Source organism: Pyxicephalus adspersus, chromosome 3, assembly GCF_032062135.1.
Source record: "Pyxicephalus adspersus chromosome 3, UCB_Pads_2.0, whole genome shotgun sequence".
Lineage (NCBI taxonomy): Eukaryota > Metazoa > Chordata > Amphibia > Anura > Pyxicephalidae > Pyxicephalus > Pyxicephalus adspersus.
Window position 1 is genome coordinate 157,392,453 of NC_092860.1, and position 15,094 is coordinate 157,407,546.

Genomic DNA, 15,094 nt, shown 5'->3' on the forward strand with positions numbered 1-15,094 from the left:
TAATATCACTGAGAGGAGGATCCGTCTTGCTGTTCACATGTGATGTGTTTGTAGGGCTTCGGGACCACACTGATATTCTGAAGGAAGATTTCATGGGAGAAGCTGCTGGCCTGTTAATTTCTTCGGCTCTGCAAGATTTGCACTGAATGTAGTGGCCAAATGCTATAAATGGATCATATACTGCCCCAGTACAATAATTTTACATGCAACTCCGCTACTAGACAACCATCCCATACCGCCTCAGTACAACGAACAACCACCCTATACCGCCTCATTACAACGATAGACAACCACCCTATACCGCCTCATTACAATGAACAACCACCCTATACCGCCCATGTACAACGAACAACCACTCCAATCCCACCTCATTACAACGACAGACAACCACCCTATACTGCCTCTGTACAACGAACAACAACCCTATACCGCCCCTGTACAACGACAGACAACCACCCTATACCGCCTCTGTACAACGACAGACAACCACCCTATACCGCCTCAATACAATGAACAACCACCCTATACTGCCCCTGTACAACGAACAACCACTCCAATCCCACCTCATTACAATGACAGACAACCACCCTATACTACCTCAGTACAACGACAGACAACCACCCTATACCGCCTCATTATAACGAACAACCACCCTATACCACCTCTGTACAACGACAGACAACCACCCTATACCACCTCAGTACAACGATAGACAACCACCCTATACAACCTCATTATAACGAACAACCACCCTATACCGCCTCTGTACAACGAACAACAACCCTATACCACCCCTGTACAACGACAGACAACCACCCTATGCCGCCTCTGTACAACGACAGACAACCACCCTATACCGCCTCTGTACAACAACAGACATCCACGCTATACCGCCTCAATACAATGAACAACCACCCTATACTGCCCCTGTACAACGAACAACCACTCCAATCCCACCTCATTACAACGACAGACAACCACCCTATACCACCTCAGTACAACGATAGACAACCACCCTATACCACCTCAGTACAACGACAGACAACCACCCTATACCGCCTCTGTACAACAACAGACAACCACCCTATACCACCTCAGTACAACGAACAACCACCCTATACCACCTCATCACAATGACAGACAACCACCCTATACCGCCTCAGTACAACGATAGACAACCACCCTATACCACCTCAGTACAACAACAGACAACCACCCTATACCGCCTCTGTACAACAACAGACAACCACCCTATACTGCCTCAGTACAACGATAGACAACCACCCTATACCGCCTCAGTACAACGATCCAGGCCTTTTATCTGCTAATTGATAATGACATAACGAAGGAATTGCCCACACCATCCCATGAAATAACCTTTGAGTCAATTGTCCAATTACTTATTACCCCTGAAATGAAGTGATTGTGTAATAAAGGATTTAGTTCCTCACATTTTATGGAATCTTTTTGTACAACCCACTGAATTGAAGCTGAAAGTCTGCAGTTCAACTGCATCTGAGTTGTTTCATTTAAAATTCTTTGTGGTAATGGACCAAAATTAGGAAAAAGTTGTCTCTGTCCAAATATTTATGGACCTAACTGTACCTCCCATCTACAATGGATTACCATACTTTACATTCTTTTCTTTCTTACAATGGCTGACTATTCTACACCTTCTACTTTGCCATGATTTATACTTCCATGTTCTATTTATACCACCCCACTACAATGTTGGTTTCTGTAAACATCCAGTGAGGGGTTATGATAAGGCGAGAGGGGTATCGGCAGAACCTAAAACAAATCCTACTAGGGGGTGCTGAGAAGTTCCTGGCTTTGCCCCCTTCCTGATGAAATAGAAAAATGAGTGTGGGGGCATATGACAGCCTAACATGTTAGTATGTAACTGTGCAAATATCAGGTCTTTGCGATTCTGTTTTTTCTTTTAGTGAGAAGCTCTGATAGCAGAGGCACAAACAAGTTTCTCGTCGTTGGAGTTAGGGGCCGTCATGAAGTTTTTGTTTCTCCAGGGAAAGTCAGCAAAGGACATTCACACTGAGATGTCACAAACACTGGGGGAGAAGTGTCCTTCCAACAGCACTGTCACAACCCGGATATCTCGTTTCAAGACCGGGCATTTCACCATTGTAGATAAGCCCCGGAGTGCGCGCCCCCCACACCTCAACTGACCCGGCAACCTGCGATGTCCATGAACTGATTATTGAGGGCCGCTGAATACCCGCAGCAAAGATCGCCCAGATACTTGACATCTCATGGGATCTTGTTGGGTTTGTTATCACCACTATCCTAGACATGAGCAAGCTTTCAGCGAAGTGGGTGCCGAAATGTTTGAACAGTGATCAGAAGAAGGAACAGGTTGAAGCATCCAAAGCCGTTTTGGCCCATTGACTGAGGATGAAATCTGGCTCCACATCTATGATCCTTAAACCAAGGAACAGTCAAAGGAATCGGGCCACAGGGGTTCCCTGTGGCTGAAGAAGTTCTGAACCAAGAAATCTCCCAAAAAAGTCATGGTGTCCATTTTCTGGGACAAAGACGGAATTCTGTTGGTGGACTACCTACCTCAGGGCTCTAGTATTTCTGGACAGTATTATGCTAACCTCCTGGACCAGCTGAAGGAGGCAATTAAGATGAAACTCGTTGGAAAGTTGACCAAAGGGATCCTGTTTCTGTTTCCCGAATTTGATTCTGTTCCCGAATTTGAAGAAACACCTGAAGGGGCAATGATTTGAGGACATTTCTGACGTGAAAGATGCTGCTGAGAGTTGGTTTGCGGACCAACCAAAGCACTGTTATATGAACTGTCTAGAAAAGCTGCAACTAAGCTGTACCAAGTGCATCAGTCTCAGGGGGGAATATGTTGAATAAATGTGTTATTTCAAAACTCTAGCGCTCTTCTTTATGGGGAAAGCCAGGAACTTCTCAGAACCCTCTCGTATGGTGCTGGGTTAGTTCATAATCATTGGGGATGACAGAATGGATTGAGTTTTTTGGGCTCTGACTGTGGACATTTGCTGTTCTATATTCATTTTCCCTGGTCTGTGGTGACCCATAGTGTGGAATATCTTCATAGTATATATCGGAGTACTTACCAATGTGGCAGTTATGTATCCAGATTCGATGACCGTCGTATTTGCAGTTACATTTCATTGCATTATTGGTGAAGTCGCTCTCTGCCACTTCAAAATTTGGGTTAATGACAACCTGGAAGTAAGACAAAAAGTGAGAAACCCTGAATATAAGAAAAGATGTGACAGGTCAGAAGAGGAAGAGCTGCAGCTACCAGTGGGCAGGAAGTACTTACCTGAAGAATGTAATTTCCAGGTTTGACGTCAGTTATATCAATCCACTGACAGTCAATGTCATGTCGATACAAGTCCCAGCATCCCACTGTGATTCCTTGCTCACCAAAGTTGGCACACTCATACCTCTTACCGACCGCTGCCAAGAGAAGGAGACACATTTATTGAAAAACATCAACATAAAATAATACCAGACACCCGGAAATAATCTGTGGTAATTGTTCATGGCAGTGATTCCCCCCCCCCATACCATTTATTATGGAAGCTGTCAAACAGGAGCATAGAATAGTGATAACACAGATCACAAGTTTCAGACCCCAAGTGAGAACTAAAGACTAAAATGGGCGCAGAGAAGAGCCAAGACCATGTCTGATGTATGATGCCGACAGGCATTGCGTATAACTAAAGACATGTACACCGATGAAAGCCATGCCATGGAGAAGAGCCAAGGCCATGTCCCATGTCTGATGTATGATGCTGACGGGTACTGCTTATAACTAAAGACAAATGTCTCCTGGCTTAGAGAGGAGTTTAGACCACGCCTGATGTATGATGTACCAGGTACTGCTTGTAAGTAAGGATATATTCTACAGAGATCTATCTAGATTTTCCTAGAGATCAGTGCAGGGTGTTTTGGTGCTCCCAGTTATCAGTGGGAGAGGTTTTGGTGTTAGTGCTCACAATCATCCTTTAGGGGTTTATCGTTTTTTTGCTCCTAATGGTCAGTTTGGGGTGCTTTGTCTGTACTACCAGTGATTTTTTTTATCTATTTGTACTCAGCCTTTGTATAATTTGTGGCTGATTATTTTATGAAATTCCTTTATTACTTCTCCTAGCTTCTTGCCCTCCTTTACAGTGCTCTATGCTCGTAGCATTGTTTTGCAGAGAGGATGTGCTGATTGCTGCGTGCACTGGTTCTATGACCATTGTGTATGGAGCTGCACAGTCATATTTAGACTTCTGGAACAATAATCATTCCAGGAAAGTGATGGTAAGATTGTGAAATGGATCTGTATAAATTTCCCCCGATTAAATACTGTATAACAATATATTTTACATATTCTTTAGTTGGCGGTGCTCTCATTACTGCACCATCATGTCCAGCATACAGATTCCTCTGAGGTTAAATCTGCTGAGTGGTGTTTGAAATATGAGGTGTGGCACACTGAAACGTTTAACTCCATATAATGGGGGGCTCCAGCTTTGTGGCATTGGTTGGGAAGTAGATCTAGCACTCAATTTATCCGGGGTGATCCTCTCCTATCCGGGAGCCATTATATGATACAGCGGCTATTGCTGTGTCCTCCAGATCTTCTCACCATTGGGGGATGTTTGGCAGTTGAATTGGAATATTGTCACCTGCAGCCATATTTGGTGTTCTATATAACTTCCTGTAGATAAGACTTTCTTGACCTTTCTAACACGGGGGACCTTTGATCTAATATATATAATAATATAGCCCCGGCTATAATTACTATATCCACAGATCACAGAACATTAACATAGCGGTCAGTGGGAAAATTTCCTCTTACATTGCTGACCAGTGGGATAAATGTCACCTCTAGTAATCTCTGGAGGAACCCCGGGGTTCCATGGTTGTGAATGGTCATTGGTGTCAGAATCTCTAATACTCTTTTTGTCTCCTAAACCCTTCCCGTGTATTTATTGGGATTTTTGGGTCACTTTTTTGTATGTTTAAGTTCATTGGCTGTCCTCAGGGACTATGAACTCCTCAGATGTTTCCCGGTTATCTTTCTTTCCATCTCCAGACACTCTTTGTGCATTTTTTGAGAATCTCTGCACTTTTGCTGGCCACATGCTGATTGTAGTGATTTGGTATTGTCTGGTACAGGTCTGCCACAAAAGGTTCTGGGTAGTCTCACTGGGTGATGGCGATGGTGATTAATTAATGGATGGACTGCTATGGCTTTGTGTAGGATGTTTGTTAGGGGCCCTCAGGTTCTGCAATCAGCATAGGTGGAGGGAACCCCTCAGGCTCTGGATATTTGTATCTCACAGCCTAACAATCACCTTGATACCCCAATATTCTTAATGTGAAGAAGCAGCAGCTGTGGAAGCAATTTGTATACCTGAAGGAAAATCTTTGGATAAAGAGAATGTGAAATATGCAGCTGACAGGACTCATCACATTAAGCCTTACACTGCTTGTGACATTGCAGAACACAGATTTCTGTCTGATCATTGTGGTCGTATAGGGTTCATCTGAGGAGAAGACTGCACTATTTTGTTTTATGATGGGATTGGCTGACAATGTTCCCAGTGATTTGGCTTCTTGTCCTGGGAAGATTCCAGACTGCTCACAACCCAGAGACTGAGGAAACTCCCTGCATCCCTAATTGTACGATTATCCCTGCATCACAAAAAAATAAATATTCTCTGCTACTTGATCTAATCCATGTGTCCTATACTAAATCAAGTGCACTGAATCCAAATCTGAAGTCAGATTCTGCCTGGGACGTCAGGATTTTTTAGTTGATTACGCGTATAGACGGGATTAGCTACATTCTCTCGTTCCGGAGTTACTATGTAATCTCTATACATAACTATCTTTTGGCTCATAGTTCCATGACATTACAAAAACAGAGTTTTATGTTGCAACAACTTATACAAAATACACATAATTCACTTGAGTCCTTGTCCAACACACATGTACACTTCAGAAGTGTTAAGGAAGTGAAGTGAAGGCATTTGCTTTTGCGTTTGTGGCTCTCCGCTGTCTCCCGTTGCAGAACCAGCAGTAGTTGCCCATCATGTTGGGGTTGCACCGGCCTTGATATCTTGTTTCCATAACAGAAATGTCCTCTTGTTCATCACTCACATCACCCAAGTTTTGCGGGAAGAAGTCCAGATGGGAATGTAAGAAATTAATTTCAAGTGACATTTGACTGCCAGGTTGATGGTATGGCATTAGCATGTTGTTCATATGTTCCGCATGGTTTTCAGCTTGCTGTTTGCCCACAAAGTTTTGTGCAACTAGCGCAAATGAATCCCAAGCAGCAAGTGGGTTGAGTTTGTCTCTAAATGTGGCATCACGCATCAAATTGTGGAGTTTGGGGACCAACAAAAATGTCTGCTTTCAGTTTAGCATCCGTTATAACTTTTCCAACTTGTCCTTCAGACACTGAAAACCCAACTGAAACTTTCTTTGGATCAATGAGTGATTTATGCTTCATGTTGTACTGGCCAGCAGTGTGTTCAGGTCTGGGTGGCCATTCTTTCACTTTGTAATGGTTGCTGTCATCACAACTGGTCCACAGGCACAGAAAGCACAAATATTTTGTATATCCCAATTGCAGGCCAAGAAGGAGTGCCACCACCTTCTGGTCACCACAAACGTTCCACTTGTGTTCTGAATAATTTATCGATTTCAAAATGACCTCCATGGATTTGTATGTCTCCTTCATTCCCTTGGCATGAACTAGAGGAACAGAAGGTTCTTCGTTACCTTTATGGAGCAATACAGCTTTCAGACTTGCTTTGCTTGAGTCTATGAACAATCTCCATTGCTCTGCTATGTATTCGCAACCCAACTCCATCATCAGACCACTCACGTCGGTACAGAAGCAAATGTCGTTTTCCAGCTTGTAATAACCTGCGAACTTTGTGTGACGTTCACGAAAGTGTGAAGTTGTCGTTCCTTTTTGTAGCAGCTCAGACTTCTCTTTTGACAACGACAGGTTGCTTACTAAATCATGTAAATATTATTGGCTTATAAAATGTGGCTCACCCTCTTCAAATTGGGGTTCATAACATTCATTAACATGGACATCACCCTCCTGTTCCCCAGCCGACATGTCACTGTCAGTGATAACAGATGTAGCAGGGACTGGCCCTGGATTCTCTGCATCATGTGGCCCTGGATTCTCTGCATCATGTGGCCCTGGATTCTCTGCATCGTGTGGCCCTGGATTCTCTGCATCATGTGGCCCTGGATTCTCTGCATCATGTGGCCCTGGATTCTCTGCATCATGTGGCCCTGGATTCTCTGCATCATGTGGCCCTGGCTTCAGAGCAGATTCACAATCAGGATAGACGATTTCTGACTTAGTCTTCTTCAAAAACCCGGCAATCTTACTCATACAGAAGTAGCTGTTCTAGTGACGGTCTAATGGCTGACATCAAATCCTAGGCACAGCGAAAGGCATTTTATTCCTTTTCCCATTCAGCCATTGTGTTAGGCCAAAGTAACACACCTGACAGCAGGTAAGAGGTGCCCAGCTTTTATCCTGATCTCCAATTTCACATCCAAAGTAATACTTGTAAGCAAATCTCACCCTCTTGGTTAGGTTCTTGCATTGATCACAGGGGGTATATTTGCGACAAATGTAGCACAAAATGTCAGTTTTTTTAACACAGCTGCGCCTACTCATCTTTAGCTCAAAGCAGACTTACTATGGCCTAGCTGTACCATCCAATAAGATGGTTTTGCACAAGAGACAAGCCCTTGGTCCATCTCGCCTTATATACATTATATATATATTTCTGACGTCAGCTCACTGACTTGCTCCGACAGCCGCTGCTGGAACATGCATGCCACCAGGGGGCGTAATTCAGGTGAGGTGGCAGCAGGCATAGTGGTAGCTGCAAATGTTATAATGTTCCCATGTAAAAATACATTACCCAATTACCGACCATTTAAACAGCTATAGCACGCTTATACCTTAAATTCTGTACATGATAGGCAAATTCTGAGTTCAGATTTGGAATCAGCACACTTGATATGTAAATCACATGTGTTCTTGCCAGTAGCAAAATCGTTGTTGTGCAGTGTTATTAAACTGGATTTATATAGCGCTAAAATATTACGCAGCGCTGATGATGAATAATGGAGAGAAGTGCAGGAATCGGCTGCAGTGTGCACTGGGAATTTTATATTTCACTGATACTGGCAAGGCTGGTAATACAGTATTTATATAGCGCCAACATATTACATAACACTGTACAAAGTCCTTAGTCATGTGACTAATCAGACCATACTAATACCTGAGATGTTATATCTACTCCCAACATGAAACTACTTACATTCCTGGCACTCTGAATCCTCCAGGCAGAAGCTGGCTTTGTGTCCTTCTGCCACTTTAGTTCCATTTGAAGTGAGCAGATCGTAATGTGTGAAAATATCCATACTGTGGTAATGCCTGAAAACACAAAATTTATGAGAAAATGACTTTATTATATGAATGGCATATGAAGAATGGATATGTATCCTGCCTGCATCATGCACCCTTACCCATGACATTCATGCCACACCCAGGAGTGTCTTCCTGCCTTTGGCCTGAAATCAGCCCGTCCATTGTTGTGGATTTGGGAGGAGAAGCGCAGAAGCCGTCGGTGGCCGTATGGCCAGTTGGCATTTCGAGCTGAGCTGGACAGACAATTCTCTTCAGCAGCACAGTACAGCATGTGTAATGGTCGGTCCTCGATATACGCTGTCTCCTGCACCAGGGCAGCATGTAGGACCAGATCAGAGGCAGCTGGGGATAAGTAAAATGTGACAGCAAAGAGCGGAATATAAATAATTCATTGTCAGTGGTCACTGTACTGCTCTGCCATGATACCCCCAACCATCTTCTAATATATATTAACTGCAACCAATAAACATTGTCCTGAGTGTACCCTGCCTCTCCTTCACATACACCCACCATGAATCCCTGTGTACCCACCATAGTCTATCCCCCTTACTGTACCCTGCCTTTCCTCCACCTCCACCCACCATGAATCCCTGTGTACCCACCATATTCTATCCCCTAGACACCTCTGATCAGTCCTAACTTTACCCTGCCTCTTTTCCACCTACACTCACCAGACCCTTGAATCCCTGTGTACCTTTTATAGTCTATTCCCCCCACACCTCTGATCAGTCCTGACTGTACCCTGCCTCTCCTCCACCTACACCCACCAGACCCATGAATCCCTGTTTACCTACCATAGCCTATCCCCGACACCTCTGATCAGTCCTGACTGTACCATGCCTTTCCTCCACCTACACCCACCAGACCCATGAATCCCTGTTTACCTACCATAGCCTATCCCCGACACCTCTGGCCAGTCCTGACTGTACCCTGCCTCTCCTCCACTTACACCCACCATGAATTCTGGTGTACCCACCATAGCCTATCCCCGACACCTCGGATCAGTCCTGACTGCACCCCGTCTCTCCTCCACCTACACCCACCATGAATCCCTGTGTACTGACCATTGTGTACATCCAAGCTTTTCTATTGGCTGTATTTCATTTATTTGCACCCATCTCCCCTTCTTTAGCCCAGATCTATGCTCCCATCTTCATTGTATTTATTCAGTGCTCCCTGCACCCCATCACTTACCCTCCTTTTATATTTGAACCAGGCTTCATGTAGATTGTGGTAATCTAAAGACTACAAAGCCAGGACTTTTCCCATTCTCAGTTCTTTATGATTGAATATTTGGGATTTCCTACTCACTCTCTGAACAGATCACTCCTGCTGCATGTCGGGATCCGGTGTTCTTACAGCTAACAGTGCGGTGATGAGAACATTGCTGAAGAGACATCTCATTCCCAGAGCAGCGCACCCCACTCATAATCATATCCGTCATATTGCTTGAGTCCCAGTACCAGGTTTCCTGGGTAAAGACAATGACACATAACAGCAAAAGCAGCAGCAAATATTACAGCAACCATCCAGAGAATCTGCTCTGTGTGTATCTTTCCTGCAAATCATTCATTTTCTGTATGTTACTGTCACTCTTTGTCCTTTCCTGAGCTCTATGTGAACAAGTCAGACCTTCCACTCTACATACCGTCACAGCATGCAGTGAGTAGCCCATGCCGAGCTGCCGACAAGCCACCATTGCTTCTTTAGTGGTCCAGCCATCACTGCACAAGTAGCCCCAAGATGTTCCACGTTTCAGTTCCACGCGCCCTTCAAACCGCGTGCGCCCCCCAACAATACGAATCTGTGAGGCAGCCAGGGTGAAGCAAGCAGTGACAAAGAGACAAAGCACCAGACAATTATATGGCAACACAATGTAGACAGACAGTGTGTGGACATCAGAAATAGGAAATGGCAGTTAGAGCTCATATTTATAACAAGCAGAGATCTTTATGGAGACACATATACACTAGAAATGACTGCAGAGCACAACAAAGCATGCAGCAAACATACTGAGCCCCAAATGGAAAGCCATTCATGACGTGTACACAAGACAGAAAACATGCAACAACCCTTCCAATACACGAGACAGAAAACACGCAGCAACCCTTCCAATACACAGACAGAAAACACGCAGCAACCCTTCCAACACACGAGACAGAAAACACACAGCAACCCTTCCAACACACGAGACAGAAAACACGCAGAATTGATATGATTGAGAAACAGCTGGGAAAAATTAAGGTTCACAAATCACCAGGACCTGATGGATTACATCCACGTGTCCTCAAAGAGCTGAGCTCGGTTATTTCAAAGCCATTGTTTCTAATTTATAGAGACTCTTTAGTCTCTAGCAAAGTACCGATGGATTGGCGTAAGGCCAATGTGGTTCTTATCTTCAAAAAAGACCTGTTAGTTTAACGTCCATAGTGGGAAAGGTCTTAGAGAGTTTGATAAAGATCCACATAGAGGAGTTTCTGCTAGAAAATATTATAAGTGATAGTCAGCATTACTTCAGGAAAGACAGAAGTCGTCAAATTTAGTCTCTTTTTATGAGGAAGTAAGTAAACAGGTAGATAGTGGAGTGGCAGTTGATATAGTGTACTTGGGCTTTGCTAAAGCATTTGACACTGTACCCCACAGACGGGTAATACGCAAGTTAGGGTCAATAGGTTTAGAAAAGTCAATTTGTAAATGGATAGAGAACTGGCTTAAAGATCGCATACAGAGAGTTGTAATTAATGATTCATACTCTGAATGGTGTAAGGGTATTATTATTATTATTATTATTATTAAAGGTATTAGTGGTGTACCCCAGGGTTCAGTGTTGGGACCTTTACTGTGTAACATCTTTATAAATGATATAGAGTTTGGGATTTCTGTGTTTGCAGATTTTTTTTTGCCTTCCTCTGGACCAACTATGTCTTATAGTCCATGAACTTGATGGACTTATGTCTTTTTTCAACCTAACCTACTATGTAACTTTGTAACAGACGAAATAGAAAACACGCAACAACCCTTCCAATACACAGACAGAGAACACGCAGCAACCTTTCCTGTCAGACTTACCTGTTTCGTACTAAAGCACAGGCATCTCCCCCCTGTGCATGGGGGTAGTTCTGATGCTGGGCGTGCCTCTGTTTCCAAGTTTATCAACTCTGTCCATGTCGCTGGCCAATCAGAAAATAGCCTCTTTCCAGTGTTTCCTTTGTTCCCTGTGCCCGCAGTGGCCTCTGTGTCATTGCTGTCTGTCTCCTGAATCACTGGATTTTGACCCCTCACATGTGACCTGACCTCTCTTGCTTGCTGCCTGTCTCGACCCCGGCTTCCCTTGACTATCCTTCTGCTTAGTGATTTGGTACCTTGCTTTGCCCACCTTGATGTGCCGCAACCTGACCGCAACCTGACAGTAACCAGCAGCGAAACATCCTCACCATCATAGGCTCTGGAGAAAACCTGGCTCCAACCATCTCTGTGCAAGCCATAGCGCCCCCCCTAGTGGTACTGTCTCCCTGGGCATGACAGTTTGCACGAACCATGACTACAGCCTCCCAGACGTCAGTAGGCCCCAACCAGTTACTCTCCCAGAGGCTTGATGCCCAGGAAGCTACCCAAATCCAGGTGCTTCACCAGCTTCATGCACTTTCTGATCACCTGAATCAACTGCTTGTTTCTCCAAGTGCAGCGGCTGCACCACCAGCCCAGGCCCAACCTCCTGCCCTCACAGTGGCTTCTGCATTGAACTTGCCACCTCTACAACGATTCTCTAGGGACCCCAGACCTGCCATGGCTTCATCAATCAGTATGGCATCCATTTTGAGCTCCAGCCACATAACTTCCTCACTGATTGGGCCAAAGTGGCATATTTCATCTCCTTGCCGTCTGGAGAAACTCTGGCATGGGCATCCCCATTCTGGGAGAGGAAGGATTCTGTTATCTGCCTGTGGCTCTTCAAAAAGGTGTTTGATGAACCCGCACGCGCCTCCTCTGCTGCCAGCGCGCTCCTGCATCTCCGCCAAGGGTCGCTTACTGTTGGTTAGTCTGCAGTACGGTTTCGAACGTTGGATGCTGAACTCGCTTGGAACAATGAGGCGCTCCATGCTACCTTCTGGCAAGGCCTTTCTGACCACATGAAGGATGAGTTGGCTGGTCAGGAAATTCCCTCGTCTCTGGATGATTTGATCTCCGTGGCAATCCAGATAGACATCTGCTTCCAAGAGCGTTTCCAGGAGAAATCTCGCCCATGCAAAGTCTTTGTCCCACGATTCGCACAATCCTTTCAGCAGCCTCTACAAACTCCAGCCTTCCCTGTTTCCCCCGTCTCTGAAGAACAGATGCAGCTAGGCCGTAATCAAGTCTTGTCCACAGAGGCCGGGAAACTTGAGTGCCTAGCATGCTCTGGGGGTGCCATGCTAGGTCACTCTTCTCTCCTCTCCAGTAAGCGTCCCTCCATAGCCATCCAGCTTCGCCACAAACAACTCCACACTTGCCCTTAAGGCCTTCATAGACTCTGGAGCTGCTAGAAATTTTATCTCAGCTACCCTGGATAGGGATTGCGTTTGGCCTACAGAGCCATTATCTCAGCCTTTACTAATCTCTGCAGTAGATGGTATTTACCTATATAAATGTCAGTTGGTGTGCTTCACTACGAGACCATAAATTTTCTTGTTCTTCCTCGAGCCAGTTCTACAGTCATCCTGGGACTCCCATGGCTTCAACAGCATTCTCCTGTGCTTCCTTGGACTACTCCTGAGGTATTGGCTTGGGGTCCCCAGTGTCACTCCTCATGCTTGGCCAAGCTCACGCCTATCAGGCCTCTTGCTTTCTCCTGAAGTTGCTCCATCCATTCCAACTCAATATATGGATTTTCAGGATGTGTTCTCTAAGCGCTATGCTGAACAGCTACCTCTCCACAGGTCCTACGACTGTGCAATCAACCCCATTCCGAATTGCACTCCTCCCAGAGGTCGGGTGTACCCCCTTAGTCTCCCGGAAACCATAGCTTTGACTGATTACATCAAAAAAGAATTTGCAGAGGGGGTTTATAGTAAAGTCCTCTTCCCCTGCAGGCGCAGCGTTTTTCTTTGTCCTGAAAAAAGATGGGACTCTCTGGCCATGTATTGACTAACACAGTCTAAACACTGTCACCTTAAAGAACCGCTACTCTCTGCGACTCATTCCTGAGCTCTTTGACCATCTCCGTGGTGCACAGATCCTCACCAAACTGGACCTCCGAAGTGCATAAAGTTGAATTCGTATCAAGGAAGGGGATGAAAGGAAAAGAGCATTTACCACCAGAGATGACCGCTACGAGTACCTTGTGATGCCCCTCGGTGATCTGCTAGCTCTCAGGGCTCACACCACCTCCGTGCAAGCCATAGGGCCCCCTAGTGGTCATGTCTCTCCGAGTGTGACCCTTCCAACACACGAAACCGAAAACACACTACAACCCTTCAAACACACGAAACCGAAAACACACTACAACCCTTCCAATACACAAGACAAAAAACATGCAGCAACTCTTCAAACACACAAGACAGAGAACACGCAGCAACCCTTCCACACACGAGACAGAAAACCTGCAGCAACCCTTCCAATACATAGAAAACACGCAGCAACCCTTCCAATACACGAGACAGAAAACACGCAGAAACCCTTCCAATACAACACAGACGGAAAACACGCAGCAACCCTTCCAATACACGAGACAGAAAACACGCAGCAACTCTTCCAACACACGAGACAACACATAGGAACAAACGGAACACAAACTGACTCATTGCACTTTGTATGCTCAGTTTCTTGTTTCATGCCCAGTCGTGTCCCACTATTGCGGAGGATGGGTATGTTGTAAGGCTGAATGGAGGTACCAAAGGTGGTCCTGGTGTGGCAACGGGAATAGTTATTAAGCCTATGGAGGGGGTGTACTACACACACATTTGTGGTTCTTATAACAGGGGGAATAGAAATCACTTCACCCCCCCCCAGACAGACCAAGTGGGTGGTACCTGCTGATGGATTTATATAGCACCAACATATGACGCAGTGCTGTACTGAAGTATTGTTAAGGCGTTTCCTTAACATCCCATAAACAGGATTTTTATAGCACCAACATATGACGCAGCGCTGCCCCATGGACATTAGTGGGTCACGTTGCAATGGTTCTGGGTATATCAGATGTTTCTCAGAAGATGCAATACAAAGAAGTAAAACGTGTGAGATACTTTACAGGAGGATTCTGAGATCTCTTGGATGAAAAGTGGCATTCCTTCCACTAATACAAACCAGAAGAAGATTCACCCTCCATTGTAGCTGTGTGTGGACAGTGTCTGACCCCTCTCTGAAGATTCACCCTCCATGTGCTGTGTGTGGTCAGTGTTGGGCCTCTCTCTGAAGATTCACCCTCCATTACTCTGAGCTGATAGAGATTATAGGGGTGGCATTGTAGAATGAAGTGGGGATCAGACATCAATACATAATTATAGAGAAATATTGGACGATGATTTATGTACATGAAGCCAAATGTGAGGTTAGTAAGCTCAGCACCATCAAGCGGAATTATCAGTGGAGGTCTCATCAGAATATCTACCCCCCCCTGTGATCTCATCATCTAACCCCCCC

At 45.1% G+C, this 15,094-nt stretch overlaps 1 protein-coding gene across 1 annotated transcript in view; it reads right to left on the reverse strand.

Annotated features, from left to right (window-relative positions):
* Positions 1–3,110: 3,110 nt before the first annotated feature.
* Positions 3,111–15,094, reverse strand: part of LOXL3 (lysyl oxidase like 3) — a gene marked incomplete at its 3' end in the record, with an annotated part of 47,638 nt that continues 35,654 nt past the window's right edge. Inside the window, 6 exon segments of the mRNA XM_072406778.1 lie at positions 3,111–3,222; positions 3,323–3,459; positions 8,364–8,479; positions 8,572–8,815; positions 9,785–9,944; positions 10,122–10,277. Of these exon segments, the coding sequence (XP_072262879.1) occupies positions 3,111–3,222; positions 3,323–3,459; positions 8,364–8,479; positions 8,572–8,815; positions 9,785–9,944; positions 10,122–10,277 (925 nt within the window).